Source organism: Fusarium oxysporum, chromosome II, assembly GCF_013085055.1.
Source record: "Fusarium oxysporum Fo47 chromosome II, complete sequence".
NCBI lineage: Eukaryota > Fungi > Ascomycota > Sordariomycetes > Hypocreales > Nectriaceae > Fusarium > Fusarium oxysporum.
The window spans coordinates 3,369,839-3,387,241 of NC_072841.1; the positions used below are offsets into that span (position 1 = coordinate 3,369,839).

The 17,403-nt window shown below is 48.4% G+C and overlaps 4 protein-coding genes and 1 non-coding gene across 5 annotated transcripts; 3 read left to right on the forward strand and 2 right to left on the reverse strand.

The window, feature by feature from the left end:
- Positions 1–353: 353 nt before the first annotated feature.
- On the forward strand, positions 354–878 carry FOBCDRAFT_197152 (uncharacterized protein; the record flags this gene model as incomplete). The annotated part of the gene is made up of 1 exon (XM_031173955.2): positions 354–878. One exon carries the CDS (start codon positions 354–356, stop codon positions 876–878), a length of 525 nt encoding a protein of 174 aa, XP_031050740.2.
- A 366-nt stretch (positions 879–1,244) lies between these two features.
- Positions 1,245–1,981, reverse strand: FOBCDRAFT_269518 (uncharacterized protein; the record flags this gene model as incomplete). The annotated part of the gene is made up of 2 exons (XM_031173956.2): positions 1,245–1,831; positions 1,957–1,981. 2 exons carry the CDS (start codon positions 1,979–1,981, stop codon positions 1,245–1,247), a joined length of 612 nt encoding a protein of 203 aa, XP_031050741.2.
- A 1,764-nt stretch (positions 1,982–3,745) lies between these two features.
- Positions 3,746–7,400, forward strand: FOBCDRAFT_288592 (uncharacterized protein; the record flags this gene model as incomplete). The annotated part of the gene is made up of 3 exons (XM_031173957.3): positions 3,746–4,820; positions 4,873–6,035; positions 6,084–7,400. 3 exons carry the CDS (start codon positions 3,746–3,748, stop codon positions 7,275–7,277), a joined length of 3,432 nt encoding a protein of 1,143 aa, XP_031050742.2. The 3' UTR covers positions 7,278–7,400.
- Positions 7,401–8,305: 905 nt separating this feature from the next.
- FOBCDRAFT_215375 (serine hydroxymethyltransferase) lies at positions 8,306–10,484 on the reverse strand. The gene is made up of 4 exons (XM_031173959.3): positions 10,294–10,484; positions 10,168–10,218; positions 9,739–10,103; positions 8,306–9,678 (listed from the first exon to the last, which is right to left on the reverse strand). The coding sequence occupies exons 1-4, from the start codon at positions 10,339–10,341 to the stop codon at positions 8,688–8,690; spliced, it is 1,455 nt and encodes a 484-aa protein (XP_031050744.1). The 5' UTR covers positions 10,342–10,484; the 3' UTR covers positions 8,306–8,687.
- A 920-nt stretch (positions 10,485–11,404) lies between these two features.
- On the forward strand, positions 11,405–11,514 carry FOBCDRAFT_t47. The gene has a single exon. It is a non-coding gene; the product is annotated as a tRNA-Met (tRNA).
- The last annotated feature ends 5,889 nt before the right edge of the window (positions 11,515–17,403 follow it).

Sequence of the window (17,403 nt, forward strand, 5' to 3'; positions counted from 1 at the left end):
TACCAAAGATGGCCATCACCGTTTACCTTAGACTCCCGAAACTCAACTTCTACTTCATTCTTATTGTTAGATATGAAGTGACCTTGAAAACCCTTCTCGTAATTCTCTCAGCCGAAAATGCCCTGTTTTCTCGTTGATCGAGACAGCTTCTCTCAAAGTTATCTACCTAATCCTCTGAGCAGCTGCCCCTATTGTATTCCATTGACCCCGTCGTGTCTTCAAAGATAAAAGCTCGTCTTCAGGGCTCAGTAAGTTCCAATAGATTTGGGAAGCACTTGTCAGGAGATAGACAGCCCCGAGGATTCCAAAGTAATAGCAGACCGCCTTACCAAAAAACGATACCGCAAGTGCCCATGGCCTATATCAACGACCGGCAGTGGCATAGCAGAACGCGTCCTGAGCCTGCATATCTGGCCTCTCGTCCTCGTCGTCTTTCTAATCAACATGGAGCAGTTGGAGATGGTCTTCCTCTTCCCCAGAAGTCAGCGTCAGCTTCAGGTTCCGCCCACCAGGACCCGGAAAGAGATCGGACTCCCTACAAGCTTAAAGCGTCACCGCATTTGGCACACTTATTTCCTTCCGATGGTCAGCCTGTGGCCACAACACTAGCGGAACTAGTAGCCTCATCTATTGCTGACGAAGAACCTATGCTCGAAATATCAGCAGTGGTGATAACCCCATCTACTTCTGACGGAGATACTCACCCTGACTCTAAAGAGCCAACTAAACTCAGTCAAGAAACGGAATTGCTGTATATCAGGGATTGGAAATCCGCACTTTCTTTCAAGCATGGTCCCCTCACCGACTGTGATTCTGTCGCTGTTCCTTGTACAGCTGCATCTCCTCCGCCAAACCCATCGGATGGCGCGACACGATAGAGGAAAGGAATAAATGTCAAGGGTTGTGGAGCAATACTTCCATCGTGGGCTAGTCATACTCCGTGCAGTTGCCATTATAGCTGGAAGTTGACTTTTCCCAAAGTCGGCACTATTCATGAGATGTGTAATTTAGCCATATCAGAACGAGAGGGGTCAAGGTGGGAATAATGCCTAGGACAGTTCAGCGTTGATATCATTTTCAATATGGGAGAATAATGGATATTCTTGTTTGGCTCCTCCGATACCAAGCAGTCACCAAGCGATCAAACACAATGTATCAAGTTGAACATAAATCGTGCGGGGCCATCCAGTCATAAGTCGTGGCAAAGTATCTTTACATGACCATAGTTAAGCTCATCGGTCTTGTTAGTCCATTCGCTTCTTTGTATCTCCCAAGTCACCGTTGTCCGCGTTAGTTTCCAACGCCTGAGTGTTGGTTGAAGTCTCGTGTGCTTCGTCCTCGTCCCAGTCATCGTCGATCTGGTTCTCGTCCCAGTTGTCCACCTCCTCTTCCAATGTTTGAGAGCGGCTGTTCCCTTCCATGACCCCAGACTCGTGGCCTTCGCCGAGCTCAACATCACCCTGCTCTTCGCCAGGAACAGCACTGTAACGTCTACGTCGCTTGCGCTCGAGCATACGCTTGTGGTACCACGAGCAAAGGCCAACACCTAACAAACTTCCTATCACATTTGCAATAATGTCGTATAGATCAAACTCCCGACCGTTATCGAGGAAGCTTTGGACGAATTCGGAACCGATACCAAGAACGATTGTGCAAACGACCAAAGTCATATTCATAACGCGTCTTCGATTCGTATCGACAACCCAGTAAAACACAACGGTAAGCGCAAAGAAGGTGGTGAAGTGCAACACCTTGTCGTTGACATATTGGCCAAGTTGTATTGAAGTCAATCCAGCGTAGGCGGCAATGAGGAGTAGGAGCAGGAAGACGCCTAGCAAGCTATTAGTTTTATTCATGGTCAATGATTCTGTGTTTGGGTTCTGAAAATTGATCCTAGAGTGGGACGGCAGTCCATTGACAACACTGAGGCGAGTCGGACATAACGCCATGACGTACCTGCAACCGGGAGTCGTATTCGCATCATGAAGAGTCCAGTAACTAGAGTTGAGTCTGATAAGTCTAATGGAGCCTTTAACTTCCAATTTCGTATAAGAGAGTACTCGGTTCTCCAAACGTGGCGCCTTGCCAGAAACAAATGTCTGTTCTTTTATGAAAGCAAAGCCGGACAGGTTGTAATAATTCGTTGTGGAAGTCTAGGATTCAGAGCTTTGACCGAGCAGTAGGTAGGTAGTTGGAGAAAATGAAAGCGTGGAGCTCTCCTCCGTGTTGGGAGCTCAGTGACGACGATAGCCCTTGTGGCGGGGCTCGTCCAACTGTGGCAGTGCATCAACTTTGATTTAACAGGGATTTGCCAGATCATCCATTCCATTGGATTAAGAAGAGTGCAACGTGGACACTTGTGCTACCCCAGACCCCAGCAAGGGGTGCAAGAAAACTGAAGACCTCCATCTCAAGCGACAAAAAGACTCAAGTGAGTTTACCATAAATCTATAGGCCTTTGGACGGTTTTGTTTTGGCACCTGAGTTTGAAGTCAGAAGTTTTCTTGCTCCCTCAAGCCGAATTGCAGTAGATCGCTTCTTCAACCTTTGATCCCAGAGATTTCATGAGGCTTCAGATTGTTATTATTTGTACGATCATATAGAAATTAAGGAAACTACACAGACAACCAGGATTATAGCTCGCCATTGGACCGATACAACGCTGCTTCAAGGAACACCATCATCATTCACGCCTCGGGAGGTTGTAAGGCTACAACATGGAGTTTGATACTTTGGTGATCTCATTGGGGGCCCCATTTTGGGCTTGCTAGGCACAGTCACAGATGCAGGCATGCCCCCCTCATACTCCTCGATCTTGTGTATCACTGGCTACAGATAATATCTGGGGTGATCTAGAAAGATGGCGTTGTTCTTCATTCATGGTTGTGGAGACAAGGATGTGTATTGCATTGTTTGCATATGTTCATCGTCACTAGTAATACACCCCTTGATGAAAGGGTTCGATATAAGATCACGGTTCATACAAGGTAGCCTGTGCTGAGTTCCTTATAATGGTATCTGAAGATAGACATGCAAAAAGTTGAACTCCTAGACGTCGCCTGACTTCAAGAATTTTCGACCTGCTCGTAGGTACCTTACCTAAAGAGGGCAGGCAGAATTCGCATACCATAATTCAAGACTTGGTTTCTGACACGTGACTTGCTGACAAAGACACATGGGCTCCGTCCTCGGGGCCGAAGCAGGTCCTCTGTAGGTACGGAATACATGGTGGATAAACGATGAGAAGGGAATCTGTGCCGAAGACCGAACAATCAATCAAACAAAGGAATTGGCATACCGATCAATAGTTTCAGTGGAGAGAGAAGGATTTAGCAACTCGAAACAACTCTCCAATCACCTACACTGACCAGTCCTATAACCTCAGCATCCTCAGGTCCTTAGTACCCATAACTCTCCCCCGCGAGATTCCCCCACGAGTCGGCCCAGTGCGCGCTCACTCAGGGAAAACTCTCCGCTTCGGGAAAGGTACCAGACAAGGCTCCCCCCAAATCATCAACCTCACCTCTTGAACAGACGACAAAACGGCAGAACGCGATCCATCAAAACACCACCCTCCACGTGCCATATAATCAACAAATTTTATAAGCCATCTCTACCGATGCCTCTCGTTTGTCCCATGTGGTCTTGAGCTCACCAATCGCCCTCGGTCCCGCCGCACGCGAGCGCATCTTGTTGCGCATGGCGACTCGCGCCCCGTTGTTGCTACCATCGCCCTGGGTCCATCATGTCCATCACCAACGGCCAGCCCGCCTGGCAGCCTCCCTATTTGCACCATACCAACAGTAATAGGAGCGTATCGCATCTCGATGATGTCCCCGCGCGAACTCAGACTCCTATTGATAATCCAAGTGTGCTGATGCCTGAGGCACCACTTGACATCGAGGAAGAGAACCGACGCGCCCTATTTGCGGATTTATATCGCAAGACTGAGGACAAGGTCGCGTTGCTCTTCTCCGAAGATGGTTCATATAATTATCCCGCGATATCTGCTCTACGACGTTCTCCGCCCCCCTCCGCAAACATTATCCCTCCCACGACCGACCACGAGCCAATCAAGGAACCCCCCTTAAAGAAAGCGAAGCGCACCATCGATGAAGACGACTACGACGACGATGATGATGACGAAGAGGATGACGAGCCTTCGCAATCAGCATCAAAACCTCATTCTGCTGGAGCCCCTGCTAATACATTACTGTCGCCATCCAAATCAGGGAGCTCACCTGTTCATTCGGTGACATCACCAAGCAAGCATGGTGACAAATCCAAGGATCAAGATGGCTCACAGTCGAAAGATAAAGATGGTGAAGATGCCATCAAGAAACTTGAGGAAGCTCGTACAGCTACCGAAGCTGCCGCTCGGAGGAGTTTTCACACCATCTTTCACACCTTGGAAAATGACCATGCCGCTATGCTAGAACAACAACAACTTGAAGATTCTGAGAAGCAGCTCCAGGCTGAGATGGATCACAACCATCATCCAATTAATAACCATAGTGCTGTCCCAAACCAAGGGTCACTCAGTAGCGCCAATCTCGGCGCTTCTAGCCTAACATTGAAACATCTCATCGCTCGTATCGACATGAAGCGAGATCAGGTTCGCGCCTCTGATGCCGAACTTCGGCTCTTGATGAACGAGGTCCGTAAGAATAGGAGTAAATGGGCCAGCGAGGAGAATGTGAACCAGGAGGAATTGTACGAGGCTTTAGAAAAGGTCTTGACAGAACTCAAGGCGCATACGGAATATTCCACTCCTTTTCTGACAAGAGTCAACAAGAGGGATGCTCCAGACTACTACAATTGTGAGACACCACGAACAGTCTCGTGCCGCTGACAAAACTAATCTACCTATAGTCATCAAAAACCCCATGGATCTCGGCACAATGACCAAGAAGTTGAAAAGTCTGACTTACAAATCCAAGGCTGATTTCGTTGTGGATCTTAACTTGATCTGGGACAATTGCCTCAGGTACAACCAAGATATGAACCACCCTCTACGACGCATGGCCAATGGAATGAGAAAGGAAGCAGAGAAACTTATTCCATTGATACCAGATCTTGTCATCCGCTCTCGAGCAGAGGTTGAGGCAGAAGAACGGCGAAAACAGAATGGTGGGGACGACGACGCTGGAGAGGATTCCGATGACGAGCCCATTATGTCTTCACGAGGTCGCAAAGCTGGCGCAAAGGGGACAAGCAAGGCACGAAAGGCTCCAAACGATCAGAAAGAGGACACACCGGCAATAGATCAGAAGCCCATTCTTCAAGTAAATGGGCTTCTAGGAAAAGTCCGAGAGGGCTCAGAGGTTGACGGCAGCAATGGCTTTGCGACTCCACTGATTGCCGGCTCGCTCACACCAAGCGGGGTCAACGGCCATTCCGGAATGGGGAGCAACGCCGATGCCATGGACATCGATGGGCCAAGTATCAATGGCCTGGCACTGAACTCAGCATTTGGTGAAGCTGCCGAGCAGGCTTTTGAGGATGAAGAGTACAAAGTATGGAAGCAAACTACTAAGAAGGATCGAGCTCTGGTTGCCAAGGAGCGATTCCAGCTTTTCAAGGACAACAAGTTCAACACCGAAGCCCCTGCACTCGTTCGCTCCAAGGCTGGTATGCGTCGATTCCTTAAGCGACAAAGGGAGGCAGAGGCAGAAGGTATCATTACTCATTCTCAAGCAAACTCTACAGCTGTGGCTTCGGAAGATTCGGCAACAAAGCCAACCGAGACTCTGGCTGAGGAAATTGAGGAAGAAGAGGCTAAGGTGATACCCGACTACTATGATACGTTGAGCAACATACCGGATATTCACCCCAAACTTCAATGGGTCGAAGATGGAGAAGGGAAAGTTATCAACCAGCACGAGGAGTTTCTACGCCTGGTGCCACCTGGATCATTTACAGCACCAACAAGTCGTCTGACGAAGAAGATGGATGAGAATATTCATCAGATTCAAGAGACAAGGAAACTCGCAACCAGGATCTCGGTTATCAAGCAGATGCAAGTTCAAACTCAGGTATGTCAAAACCATGATGGATGCTGCCCATTTACTAATGTGATATAGGTGTATACAAACCAATTTCCCAAGTCAAACTCGGATCCCTTCGTGGAACAGGATATTGAGCCTCATTTCATCAGCGATGATGGCCCTGTAATGGCCCCCGAAACATGCCAAAACGCCCTCAAGCGCTCTATTGCCAAAGTCCTCTACCATACTGGATTCGAGGAACTTCAGCCATCAGCCATGGACGCCTTCACTAGCGTTGCATCAGATTACTTTCAGAAGCTGTGCCGCACTTTTAATGTTTACAACGAGTCAGAAAAGAAGCCATCTCCGGTGCATGCTCAGGGGTCCAAATTTCAGCCCAGATTCACTCCCGAGGAAGTCATCCTCCACACCCTGGACGAGAATGGTCATGACATCAGTTCGTTGGAATTGTACGCGAAGGATGAGCTCGATCGTTTGAGCACCAAGTTGGATGCTCTACATGAGCGGATGAAGCTTCATCTCACTGACCTACTACGACCTGCTCTATCTCAAGATGCCGGAACTGATGGGGTTGGTGCTTTCAAAGATGGCAGTGAGCAGTTCGTTAGTGGTGACTTTGCTGAGGACCTCGGTGAAGATTTCTTTGGTTTCCGGGCCTTGGGTCTGGATAAGGAGATGGGACTTGATATGATCTCCGTACCCTTGCATCTTTTGCAGACTAGGGTTCGCAACCAATACCAGATGCAGACACAAACGACTGGCGAAGCAGCCACTGATCTCTTCGAACCACTGCCTTCTTCAGAGCCAGTCACTAAGGAGAACATTCAGGACCAAATTGGCCTGGTCAAGAACTTCTTCCTGGCTAAGCTGCACGCTAATGGCGATCAGCCCCTTGTGGAGGACGAAGACCTGCCTACTAAGCAAAAGAAACCTCGTCCACGTTTGGGCGCGAGTGGAAAGATTGTAACCGCTCAGAAACGATCTCCTAAGGAGCAATTGGCACTCGCTAAAAAGAAGAAGAAGATGGAAGCTGCTGCTGCCGAGGCTAAAGCTAATGCAAACACATCACCCGAAAAGGGCGCGCCAGGTACTACCCCTGGCAAGAAGAAGTCCATGACTGCAGCAACTGGCCCAGCCCCCAATCCTGCAGTTCTTGCTTTGGCTCCAAGCATGGAGAGGCAGGACAGCATGCATAGTCAGGGCAACGCCAGCCAAACAGACAAGGACGACACTGTCGGCATGATGAGCCCAGAAAGCATTGCTCCGTAGTGGCGTGCAAAGCCTCAGGCAACTATAAACTATTCGAGAGTTTGGTGTCGACTATAGACACCATACCATGCCCGCTCTCGCCAACACACACTCTATTGTGCCAGTGCCTTACAACTTACTTTTCATATAAATCATGTACTACTTTTCATACATTCGGTATTGACGTCCTTTTACATACCCCGGCAGACATTTTGTGGGCTTTTGAAGCTGGTCTTTGGTTTTGTCGTTATTTTTTTATCTTGCATATGAGCAAGCACTCAATAAATCATCCATCCAAGGCGTTTCTGTCTCTTTACTGGTCGTTTCTGTTCGGAGCTCTGGGGTTGGCACAGCACTTACTTATTCGATTCATGAGAAGACGAAAGGCCATTTTACCTAACTACACCACTCGTACACGGTGTGTTGCGCGAGTGCCTTTCCCGTCATGATTTCCTTCGGACAACCAAAAGCAGGCATTATGTGGGTGGTTTGACTCTTGATGGCTAGTCGGCGTATGGAAAGGTCATCACCCAATGGATTAATGAGGATGGGCACAAGTACGTCGCGGTGCATGGCAGGATGTTGCGTTCATCATATACAGACCTCGTTGTAGTTTTTCTCTTTCTTAGAAGGAACCTGGATGGATGGACTGGTGGCGAAAAGGTTAAGCAGTCATTTCATGGGATGGAAAGTCTTGGATCCAGGACCGAATGGGATATGTGGTTGAGAAGCAACAAATAAAGGAATAAGTGATGATTGAACATGAAGGCAAGCTCCCAATGTTGTGATGTTGAGCAAACAAGTGATGTGTCAGCAGTTGCAATATGTAGAAATGGATGATGAGCCTCTGACCTTTCTCTTGGTCCGGAATCTTCAAAGACCTCAAGGTGCTGTTACCTTGCTAGCCCATATCTCACCGCTTACGTATGAAGTTACTGGTTTTGTTAACGGCGACCTAAGGGCGTCAAGCCTGAGGTCCCAATTCGAAACTTGTACTGTTCTCAAGTCGGAATACTTTCACAAACCAGAGAAGGCGAGGAGTCCTTTGCTTCAGCCATTGAATTTATTTAGCTGTATGCTACTCATTGTGGAGTGCGTTTCCAACTGGTCTTGATTCCAACCCAGTGGGTAGAATGACAAAACAGCTAGAGAGAGGAATAACCATCTCAGATATCATAAACATAACCAAACTCCCACTACCTTTTTTCCAGCGATTCCATCTTGTGTTGAAGGATGCTTATATATCCCGACCTGAAAAAAAGCCCTGACCAAAAAAAAAAAAAACTAGGTATCTGCGCCGTGATGAAATGCATGCTTGTTGAACGTTTCGCCATTTGCCTCATCCATGTTAAATGCGTGTTGGAGAATAAAGGCATCACATCATGTTGAGGGATGGATGACCTTTGGAGGAGCAATCATGTCTACTGCATCTTAGATGCCGGCATCCAGACGCCAGCCCTCAACGGGAAGAGGGAAGTCGTTGCACCAAGAGGCAATCTCCTTCTTGAGGTCGTTAATCTTCTGGACCTCGCCGCTGGCGACGCGAGCCTTGAAGTCCTTGAGCTTGTTGGCCTCCTTGGGGAGGGCAGCCTGCTCCTCCTTACAGATCTTGATGGCCTCATCGATGTACTTGCCGACACGCTCGAACTCCTTCTCTCCGAAACCACGAGAAGTCATGGCGGGGGTACCAATACGGATACCGCAAGGGGTGAGAGCAGACTTGTCACCGGGGATGGAGTTCTTGTTGCAAGCAATGTTGATTTGCTCAAGGACGGCCTCAACACGGGCACCATCCAGGCTGTGCTGGCGAAGGTCGACGAGGACCATGTGGCTGTCAGTGCCGTCAGACACGAGCTTGTGGCCGAGAGTCTTGAAAGTGTTCTCCAGGGTCTTGGCGTTGGAAACAACCTTCTCCTGGTAGGCCTTGAAGTCAGGGCTGGCAGCCTGCTTCAGGGCAACAGCCAGAGCAGTGATGGTGTGGTTATGAGGACCACCCTGGTGGCCGGGGAAGACGGAGAAGTTGATGGGGTTCTCGAGGTCGTAGAGGGTCTCCTTGCCGGTCTTGGCATCGACGGAGCGGACGCCCTTGCGGAAGAAGATCATGGCACCACGGGGACCACGGAGAGACTTGTGGGTGGTGGTTGTAACAATGTCGGCGTACTTGAAGGGAGTGGGGATGACCTCGGCAGCAATGAGACCGGAGATGTGAGCCATATCGACAACAAGGTAGGCACCGACGGAGTCGGCGATCTTGCGCATGCGCTCGTAGTCAATGAGACGGCAGTAAGCAGAGGTACCAGCAACAAGGACCTTAGGGCGGAAGAGAATGGCGTTCTTCTGGAGTGTATCATAGTCAATGATGCCGGTGTCGAGGTCGACACGGTAAGGCATGGTCTCAAAGTAAGTAGAGATAGCAGAGATCCTTTCGTATGATTAGCATATTGCCACAGGCGTGCCAGGACTGATCTGTTGGCAAACTCACTTCTTCTGGGGGGTCTGGTAACCGTGGCTCAGATGGCCACCATGGGGAAGGTCGAGACCCATGAGACGGCCGTGGACAGGCATGATAGCCTGGTAGACCTGGAGGTTGGCGGGGGATCCAGAAAGGCACTGGACGTTGACACCCCACTTCTCGGAGTCGAGGTGGAAAGCCTCAAGAGCACGCTGCTGGCAGAGACGCTCGATCTGGTCGATGTGCTGGTTGCCACCATAGTAACGAGCACCGGGGTAACCCTCAGAGTACTTGTTGGACATGGGGGAACCAAGGGCATCGAAGACAGCGCGGGAGGTGATGTTCTCGGAGGCGATGAGGATAATGGACTCGCGCTGACGCTTAATCTCATCCTTCTGCAGCGGGCGTAAGTCATTGTCGACTGGAAATGACCAAGACACTCAATTGAGTAGGACATACCATGATGGAGGCGACCTCAGGGTCGGAGTCGAGGAGAGACTTCTCAAGCATCTAGAGGAGTGTGAGTCAATCGATCTTGTATACCCTCAACAGTGGAACGAGGGGCAATGGCGGGGGGAAGCTCACCTCCTTGTGCGACTCAGAGAGCGCATACTCGGCGTTTGTGGGAGACATTGTTAATGTTATCGGTGAGTGTGGGAAAAGAAACAGGTGTGATGTCTCTCTAAAGATTTATGATTGAGTGAGTGAAGGAGGAGGAAGGGAAGAGAGTTAAAACATGTGGGAGGATCCAGGTAGAAGTAGCTCTCCAGAGAGGTCCCTCTCGTCCAAAGAAAATTTTCCGTTTTTTTTGGCCTACGGGTTCCGAAGACGGCCACCACAGTACAAGTGGTGAGCTAGGGACAGGTTAGCGCATGCGGCAAAAAAGCTCAACTGTGCCGAGCGTGAGCCTCAGAAGCGATACAGGAGGATGAGCACTGAGTTGGCGGGGTCAATTAGGCGTGGTTTTTGGAGGTGCGGGGTCATTAGCCACTGGCTGCTGGGGTCCAGCTCAAAAGTTAATCCCAGTAGCCCATGTCATACAATGCCATTGGCCCTGCTGGGCTGGTTACCCTGAAGATCGACTCATGGAAGATATGGAATATGTTCCTTTTTTGCCTCTTTGTTTTTCCTACTCGTGACTCTTTTATATTTACGCAGTATGAATTGGATCTCAGATGTATTATGCTAGGCTGCTTAAGTTTCTGTTTGACCTAGTGGCATGTGTATAGTGTGGAATCAAAGAAGTTGACTGTCATGGTACATTGAATGACTGTGGTGAGTGCATGTAGGTCGGTGGCCCATTGACTCAACACTTTCCCATCATGCATTGTCGTTCTTGGTACAACCCGAACCACCTCCAGCATCAGTCAATTGAATATCCAACCATCTTCCCTTTCAACACCGAGGCCATGTTAAACACCGAAATACGACAAAACTCCGTATTTGACTTCACGAATTCTCCCGATGTTGTGATGATTCTCACGGCGTGACCTCCCGTAGAATCCGATCACGTTTCTCCGAATCAACACAGCGCGCACCTAGCGTTTAGAGGTACATCGAAGAGTCAATGGCAACAGAGTTATGAGATCTACCGGTCTTCAATAGGCATCTGTCCATTATTGAAGGTTGTTGACCTCTCTCCGCATGTCACGAGCGTATTGTATTTCATTTTCACCGACTTGAAGCGTCAAAAACGGTCGGTGTGGCTCAGTTGGTTAGAGCGTTGGTCTCATATCTGAAATCAGATTGATCTGACGAGAAGTCAGAGTTATCCAAAGGTCGAGAGTTCGAGCCTCTCCACCGACAGGAATCTTTACTATTTTAATATTTAAGATTTTTTTTTTCTAAAGAAGTAAGTATACTATCTTATATAATATAAGGTCAATATAACTTAAGAAAAAAAAATTAATCTTATAATAAATATTATATGCCATTGAGGCAGATGAACCTTATATAATTTTAACTTCTGTAATAATGGCCTGCTATAGGGGTCTTACTGTTTAAGCCTTTGTAGAAGAGTTAAAAAGCTCAATGGCCTCGTATAAGGCTGACGGCAAGGATCTCCTTACAGGATGAGATCAGCTACTGCGTTCAAAAAAGGCAGTTGGGGGACGATTGAACTAAAAGCAACTCTTCACGCTGCCCCTGATGTCCAGTTCGAGAGTTCATCGTCCGTAGAACATTGAGGACTGATCGCGAAGGGTAAGGTGTCATCTGTTTGCTAATGGCTCTACTGAGCATATACTTGCTGGCAAACTTCTTGGCCCTTTAGACTTAGGGGTGAGTTCCATGAAAAGCTCTGACATGCGGTGCACGTGCAACAGGTATTAGTAGAGGCTTCGGAGCAGCCATGGGAAGCTCAAAGCCTCCAGCTTTTCAACACTTATGATAAGACGACGATGCCCCTAGGTTAACATTGCTTCTGGAACTTCGTAGAGACCGGTCAGGAAAGGCAACATAAGATAAGTAATCCGATTACGCACAAAATCCAATCCCGAAGGAATGCCAGACTTTCGGAGGACTGGACTCTACCGTATTAGATGAGGAGAAACTCACAGCCCATATACGGGTTGACGGCCATGTTTCACTGCGCCTGTCCCTCCCTCCAGTCTCAGAACATCGCAACTGTTGTTCCACAACTGTGAATCATTACACCAAGTCAACATCGCATCACTGTGACCAGGCGATTTTAGCTGCAGGTGAGACAAGCAGACGGTATGCGCTCCTCAGCAGGTGCTGGTGTATGCGCTACGTAGCGAGGCAAGGGAGTTTTGCTTCTGTTTGTGGCTGCTGGAGCCAGCCATTCTTGACTCGAGGGACAGGTAACAATTCATTGTGGCGCGTGATTCTGTGTTGCACTTAGTATTCATTGTCGGAATGTGACTGACATTTGATATCACAGCAGTCGAGAAATGAGACCCTGCTAGTCTTGGATAGGACGAGGATGTGAATAAGGGTTATGAGCTTCAGGGACTGTCTCAAGCGGACACTTAGCAGCGGTTTGGATGTGCTAAGAGTGAAACCTTATCAAATATCATTCTAGAAGAACTAGACTTGGTATGACTAAGGAAGTGGTGTCCTTGTGCTGAGTGTCATATCAGTTTCTTAGCTTCATTATTATTCGACTAGCTAGAGGAGCAACGAATATGCAATGTGCGTCAATTCTACCTGGTGAGGTGTTTGAATCCGTCCAGAGGAACTATTGAATGAACTATTCAGAGCTCATCACGTTCCAAGTCACATGACTCTGTATGCAGACCCTTTCGTTCAGGGATTGAAGAGAGATTAAGTGCTCCCTGACGTTCGCGCTAATAGACATGAGCTGTCGTTGCCGATGGACCCCATAGTGGGCCGGTAGTTGGGAGAAATTGTCTAGTGTGTGTTTGTAAACCTCCTTGAAAAGCAGGTTGAAAAGTAGGTTGAAACTAGGATCGAAAAAAGACTGTGTACTCGGTTAGAGACTTCAAAACTCTTTAAAGCACCGTAGTAATGTATATCGCGACTGATCTTGACGCCAATTAGCGAGTTGAGCTCCTTTGAAACATAGCCCGATGGAGGAAAAGAAGAGGCTGGGACTCTAGCCAGGGGTAGAAAGGCAGAGAGGGCTGCAGTCCAAGAAAAGCTGGCGCGATCTGTAGGTGGAGAGATTTTAGGCAGATCCTGGGTGAAATGATGAATGGTCTCCTGTCCTCTAAAATACGCCCATCCATGTCCTGCAGGGTCTAGGCCCAGGTAGTCCCAGCACCTACGTAGGTGTACGTACTGGTTCTGCTATCCAATGGAACTGGAAACGTTAGGTCGTGACGAGATTGACAGATCTCCACCCCTCCCGTCAACCAGATAGTTCTTGCAATCGAGACAATGCCATTCAGATCGAATGTCGAGAGATGCCATCAATGTGGGATTTCGAGCTAGTATTCCATAAACCCATAGATTGCTATTGAGAAAATACGTGTCTGTCCTAGATAAGGTACTTTCCGTCTTGTCAGCTGCCGGACCGCGAGGTTTATTTCCTGCCGAATACCTATTCCCGGCTGTCGGATCACCTACGGAGGCTCGGCCCGGTGCGACTTGTCACCGTTCAGAGATGATGGATTTTTGAAATCAATTGAGAACAAAGCAGAGCATCAGCCTCATGCCTCAATACAAAACGAAGCGAGAGCCATGAAATTAAACTCTGCCGCGAGTGAGCAAGCCAGAGTAGTAGCGGCTTGCCCTCCTGGTAGCATTATCAACGAATAAGATTGCTGAGATAGCGGATCTTCACAACAGACAACAGAGCGACGAAAAAGCAAGTTCGCATACATGGGCGCTGTAGAGTGGGTGTTGTGCGTCCGGCACAGGCATGAGTGTTTTACAGTGTCAGTCTGGCCTAACTCTGCGTAGGGGCCTGGTAAATTGAGCCATCCTCCTCTATAAGCTACCAGGCCTGCTCGGGGGGGGGCTGAGGGCTAGAATCATTGCAGATCACACATATTGCCAATGCTGAATCAGATCACAATGAAAAGCGCTTGACTGTTCTGTTGTGCACCTTAAGTGTCACGGTGCAACGTTCCGAGAACGGCAGCGGAAGCTGGCTGGTGCGTGATTGAGGCTGCATGTAGCCTTGTTTGGAGACTAGTATTGCTGCGATGTTGTGTGATCTCATTCTCGTCGAGGTCCATTCTCTTCATATGACGATGGTATGTTATCCATCCGTGTAATATGACTTCTTCGCTTTCATGCCTTTCTATGCAAGTACAAGTGATTAACCTTGAATTTTTAGGCAACCTGTTCTTGAAATAAATAAGACCAAATCTTGCGCTGAGACTGGGACACATTTGGTGTTGTACAACGTAAGGTAGCCTCCCAGCACGATATGTGTGTACCTCACGCGATGTAGCATTGCCTGTAAGTCGTTTCTGGCGACGATGTAGCTTTTTCTTCTTCTTCTTTTTATTTTTTTTTTATTTGGGGTACTGTAGGTGGTATGTGGATGCAATCGGTTTGTGGTCGCACCGCATTTGCGTGTCCTAGGTTGCATACACACTTTGTGCTCAATGGCATATATGACACCAAGGAGCTGACGGTGATAAACGTGGGTCACATGGGTACTTAAACTGACATGCCTCTGAGGCTTGGATGCAGGATGTGGTGAGTAAATTTCTGGAGAATGCTCCCAACCAAGTGACAGCAATGCTCACGTTGTTGGCTTAAACAGATGCCACCAGGCTAAGTATAAGACTCAGACAACTCTCAGGCAGCGAAAAGTACCAAACTTGAAACTGAGTTGTGTCGGTATTCTGACAAAACCATGGACCAGCCAGGCGATATTCCTCAATGGTTCAAGGTTCAGGTTAGGTTACCTGGTAGTATAGACATAAGAGAAGTGTTCTGAATGCTCATGGCCAACACGACATGTGCCAGTATTAACATTTTCAAGATCCTGCCAAGGTCTCTTTTTCATGAATGGTCGGAGATGTCTCTAATTATACCACTGAAGCTCTAGTAAGCTCCCACCAGCACTCAACCTGTAGTACATAATCACCTCCACTTTTGATCTGTGTCAAAAAGTACGTACTTCCTTACTTAAACCACCTTATCTAATAAGGTACCGCCAGGGAAAAAAAAATGCAAGCCCACTATCATCATCCATCTGTCCCATTTTCTCCACTCCACAGCTCCATGTCTCCATTCCCTAAGCCCCGGCCGCCGGTTGATCCCAGAGTCAACGCCCAGACCAAGCTTCACGCCCATGACTAATTCACACGCCCCCTCCTCTTCCCCCGGAGCTGCCCTTCACCCCTTGTCCCACCTTTTCTTGTCATCTCCCGTCCCCATCTGCATCGTCACGCCCAGACAGCCCCAGCTTAAACGAGCCCTGGTGTCCTTCCTGGACCTGGCTCCAAAGGAAGCGAGTCCTCCCATCACTCAATTGCTACCGCGGATACCCATGGCCATCCCATCCCGTGGCCCGTCCTTTTTCATTAACGAGCCTCACCTTTTGTCTCTCGCCTGCTCGGGTACCCGCCAGTGGCATTCATTGATCCGTCCATACAAAATGTGACTCGACGATACTGTATGACACCCCTTGTTCCTTGTTGCTATTGTTTTCCCCTGGATGACGGCTATACGAGATGGAGAAAAAAAGATAGTATTCTCAACGCGAGGTTATTGTAAAAAAAAAAAAAAAAAAAAAAAAAAGAAAGAAACGACCGTTTCCCCTCTCGACCAAACCCTAACCAGCCACTCATCGCTATCTAACTTTATCTGTGATTTTTGCCCTGAGGTTTCTTTGGGTGCATCCCCAGACCGCCAACAAGCGCGTTGCCGCCCTCTCCCCAGCAATGGATGGCATCACCTCACCTATGTAATCCAACCAACGGCATCAATCCATTCAGCGGAGAAGGAATGACTCTACCGATTGGCTTCCAGCTCTCCTGTCGTCTCCTGCTTTGGGGCTAGTCAGACAACAGACCTTGGCCCAAGCACAAAGCAGAGAGCACCGAAACCATGGTGCTCCCTTTTTAGCAACGCCTGCCCTGTGTGCACGGCTGAATTATTATGTATGAACAGCATTAGCCATCTCTTCTTGCTTCTTTGGCCCAAGGGCATACCATGGTGATGATGAGTTCTCTGAGCCTCGTAGGCTCCGCCAGCTGAACCACGAATCATATTGTTTTTCGCTGTCATGGTGCATCGGGTTGGGAGACTTTTCATGCTACATTTGGTAGTGACAGCTTAATTGCTTTAGGCCGTGGATATAATGGTATGAAAACATTCACACCAGCGGCTTTCCCTCCTCTTTTTTTCTTCTTTTTTCTTTTTTTTTTTAAAAAAATAAATAAATTCTGAATGCATAACTATTCCATTCGCACGACAGATAGCATTGAGGAAAAGATAATTATTAGATATGTTGTTAATAAACATCAGCAAGCTCATACAGCACTTTGGTGGCTAAGGTATTGTCAAACTTCCACCAGGCCAGGGTGACAGGGCATAATGCGCTAACATGTACCTTTGGTTTGGGCCCGGGAAACCCCTTTTTCCTCCCGCTCGCTCGTTAAGTTGTTTCCCTGGTCCATCTCCCCTTCCCAAACCAAAACAAGATGTCATGTTCCGAAACGGCGCACGACTTGCTTACGAGAAAGATGGCTCCGAAACACGTGGGAGACTTCCGGAACAGTTTAGCGGCGAGTCCGGCAAGCGGTGAAAAGATTGGCCATTCCATTCCATGCGATAACTACCTAATATTCCATTTTCTGTTCTACTTCTTCCGCAAAGCCACCACCGCCTCGATCTGATGGACCACAATTATTATCCAGCCTCCCCTATCATCCACCACGGCTACATCATCACCTCTCCAACGGGGATTGTGTCGTCGTTGCACGATTTGTTTGCTTGCTCGTCCTCGTTATTTTCTGACCATGTTTCTCGCCAATCTATGTCTGATACATGATGATATCATGTATCTGTTACCCGTCGCTCATCGGCTGTGGCCATTGAGTGTTTTGGGCTCTCGTTTTGGCCAGACGAATGACCGATTGTCCAGGCTACCGCAGCCAGATGGCTATAAACATCCCGAAACTTCTTACGGTCACTGGAAGAGGCTACTCGTGCAGCTATGCTTGCCCCATCAAGACGTACATAGATCAGCATGCTCGTTGTCTTATAAACCCATCACTCTGCCGTTGTCTCACCTCCATCCCAATCCCT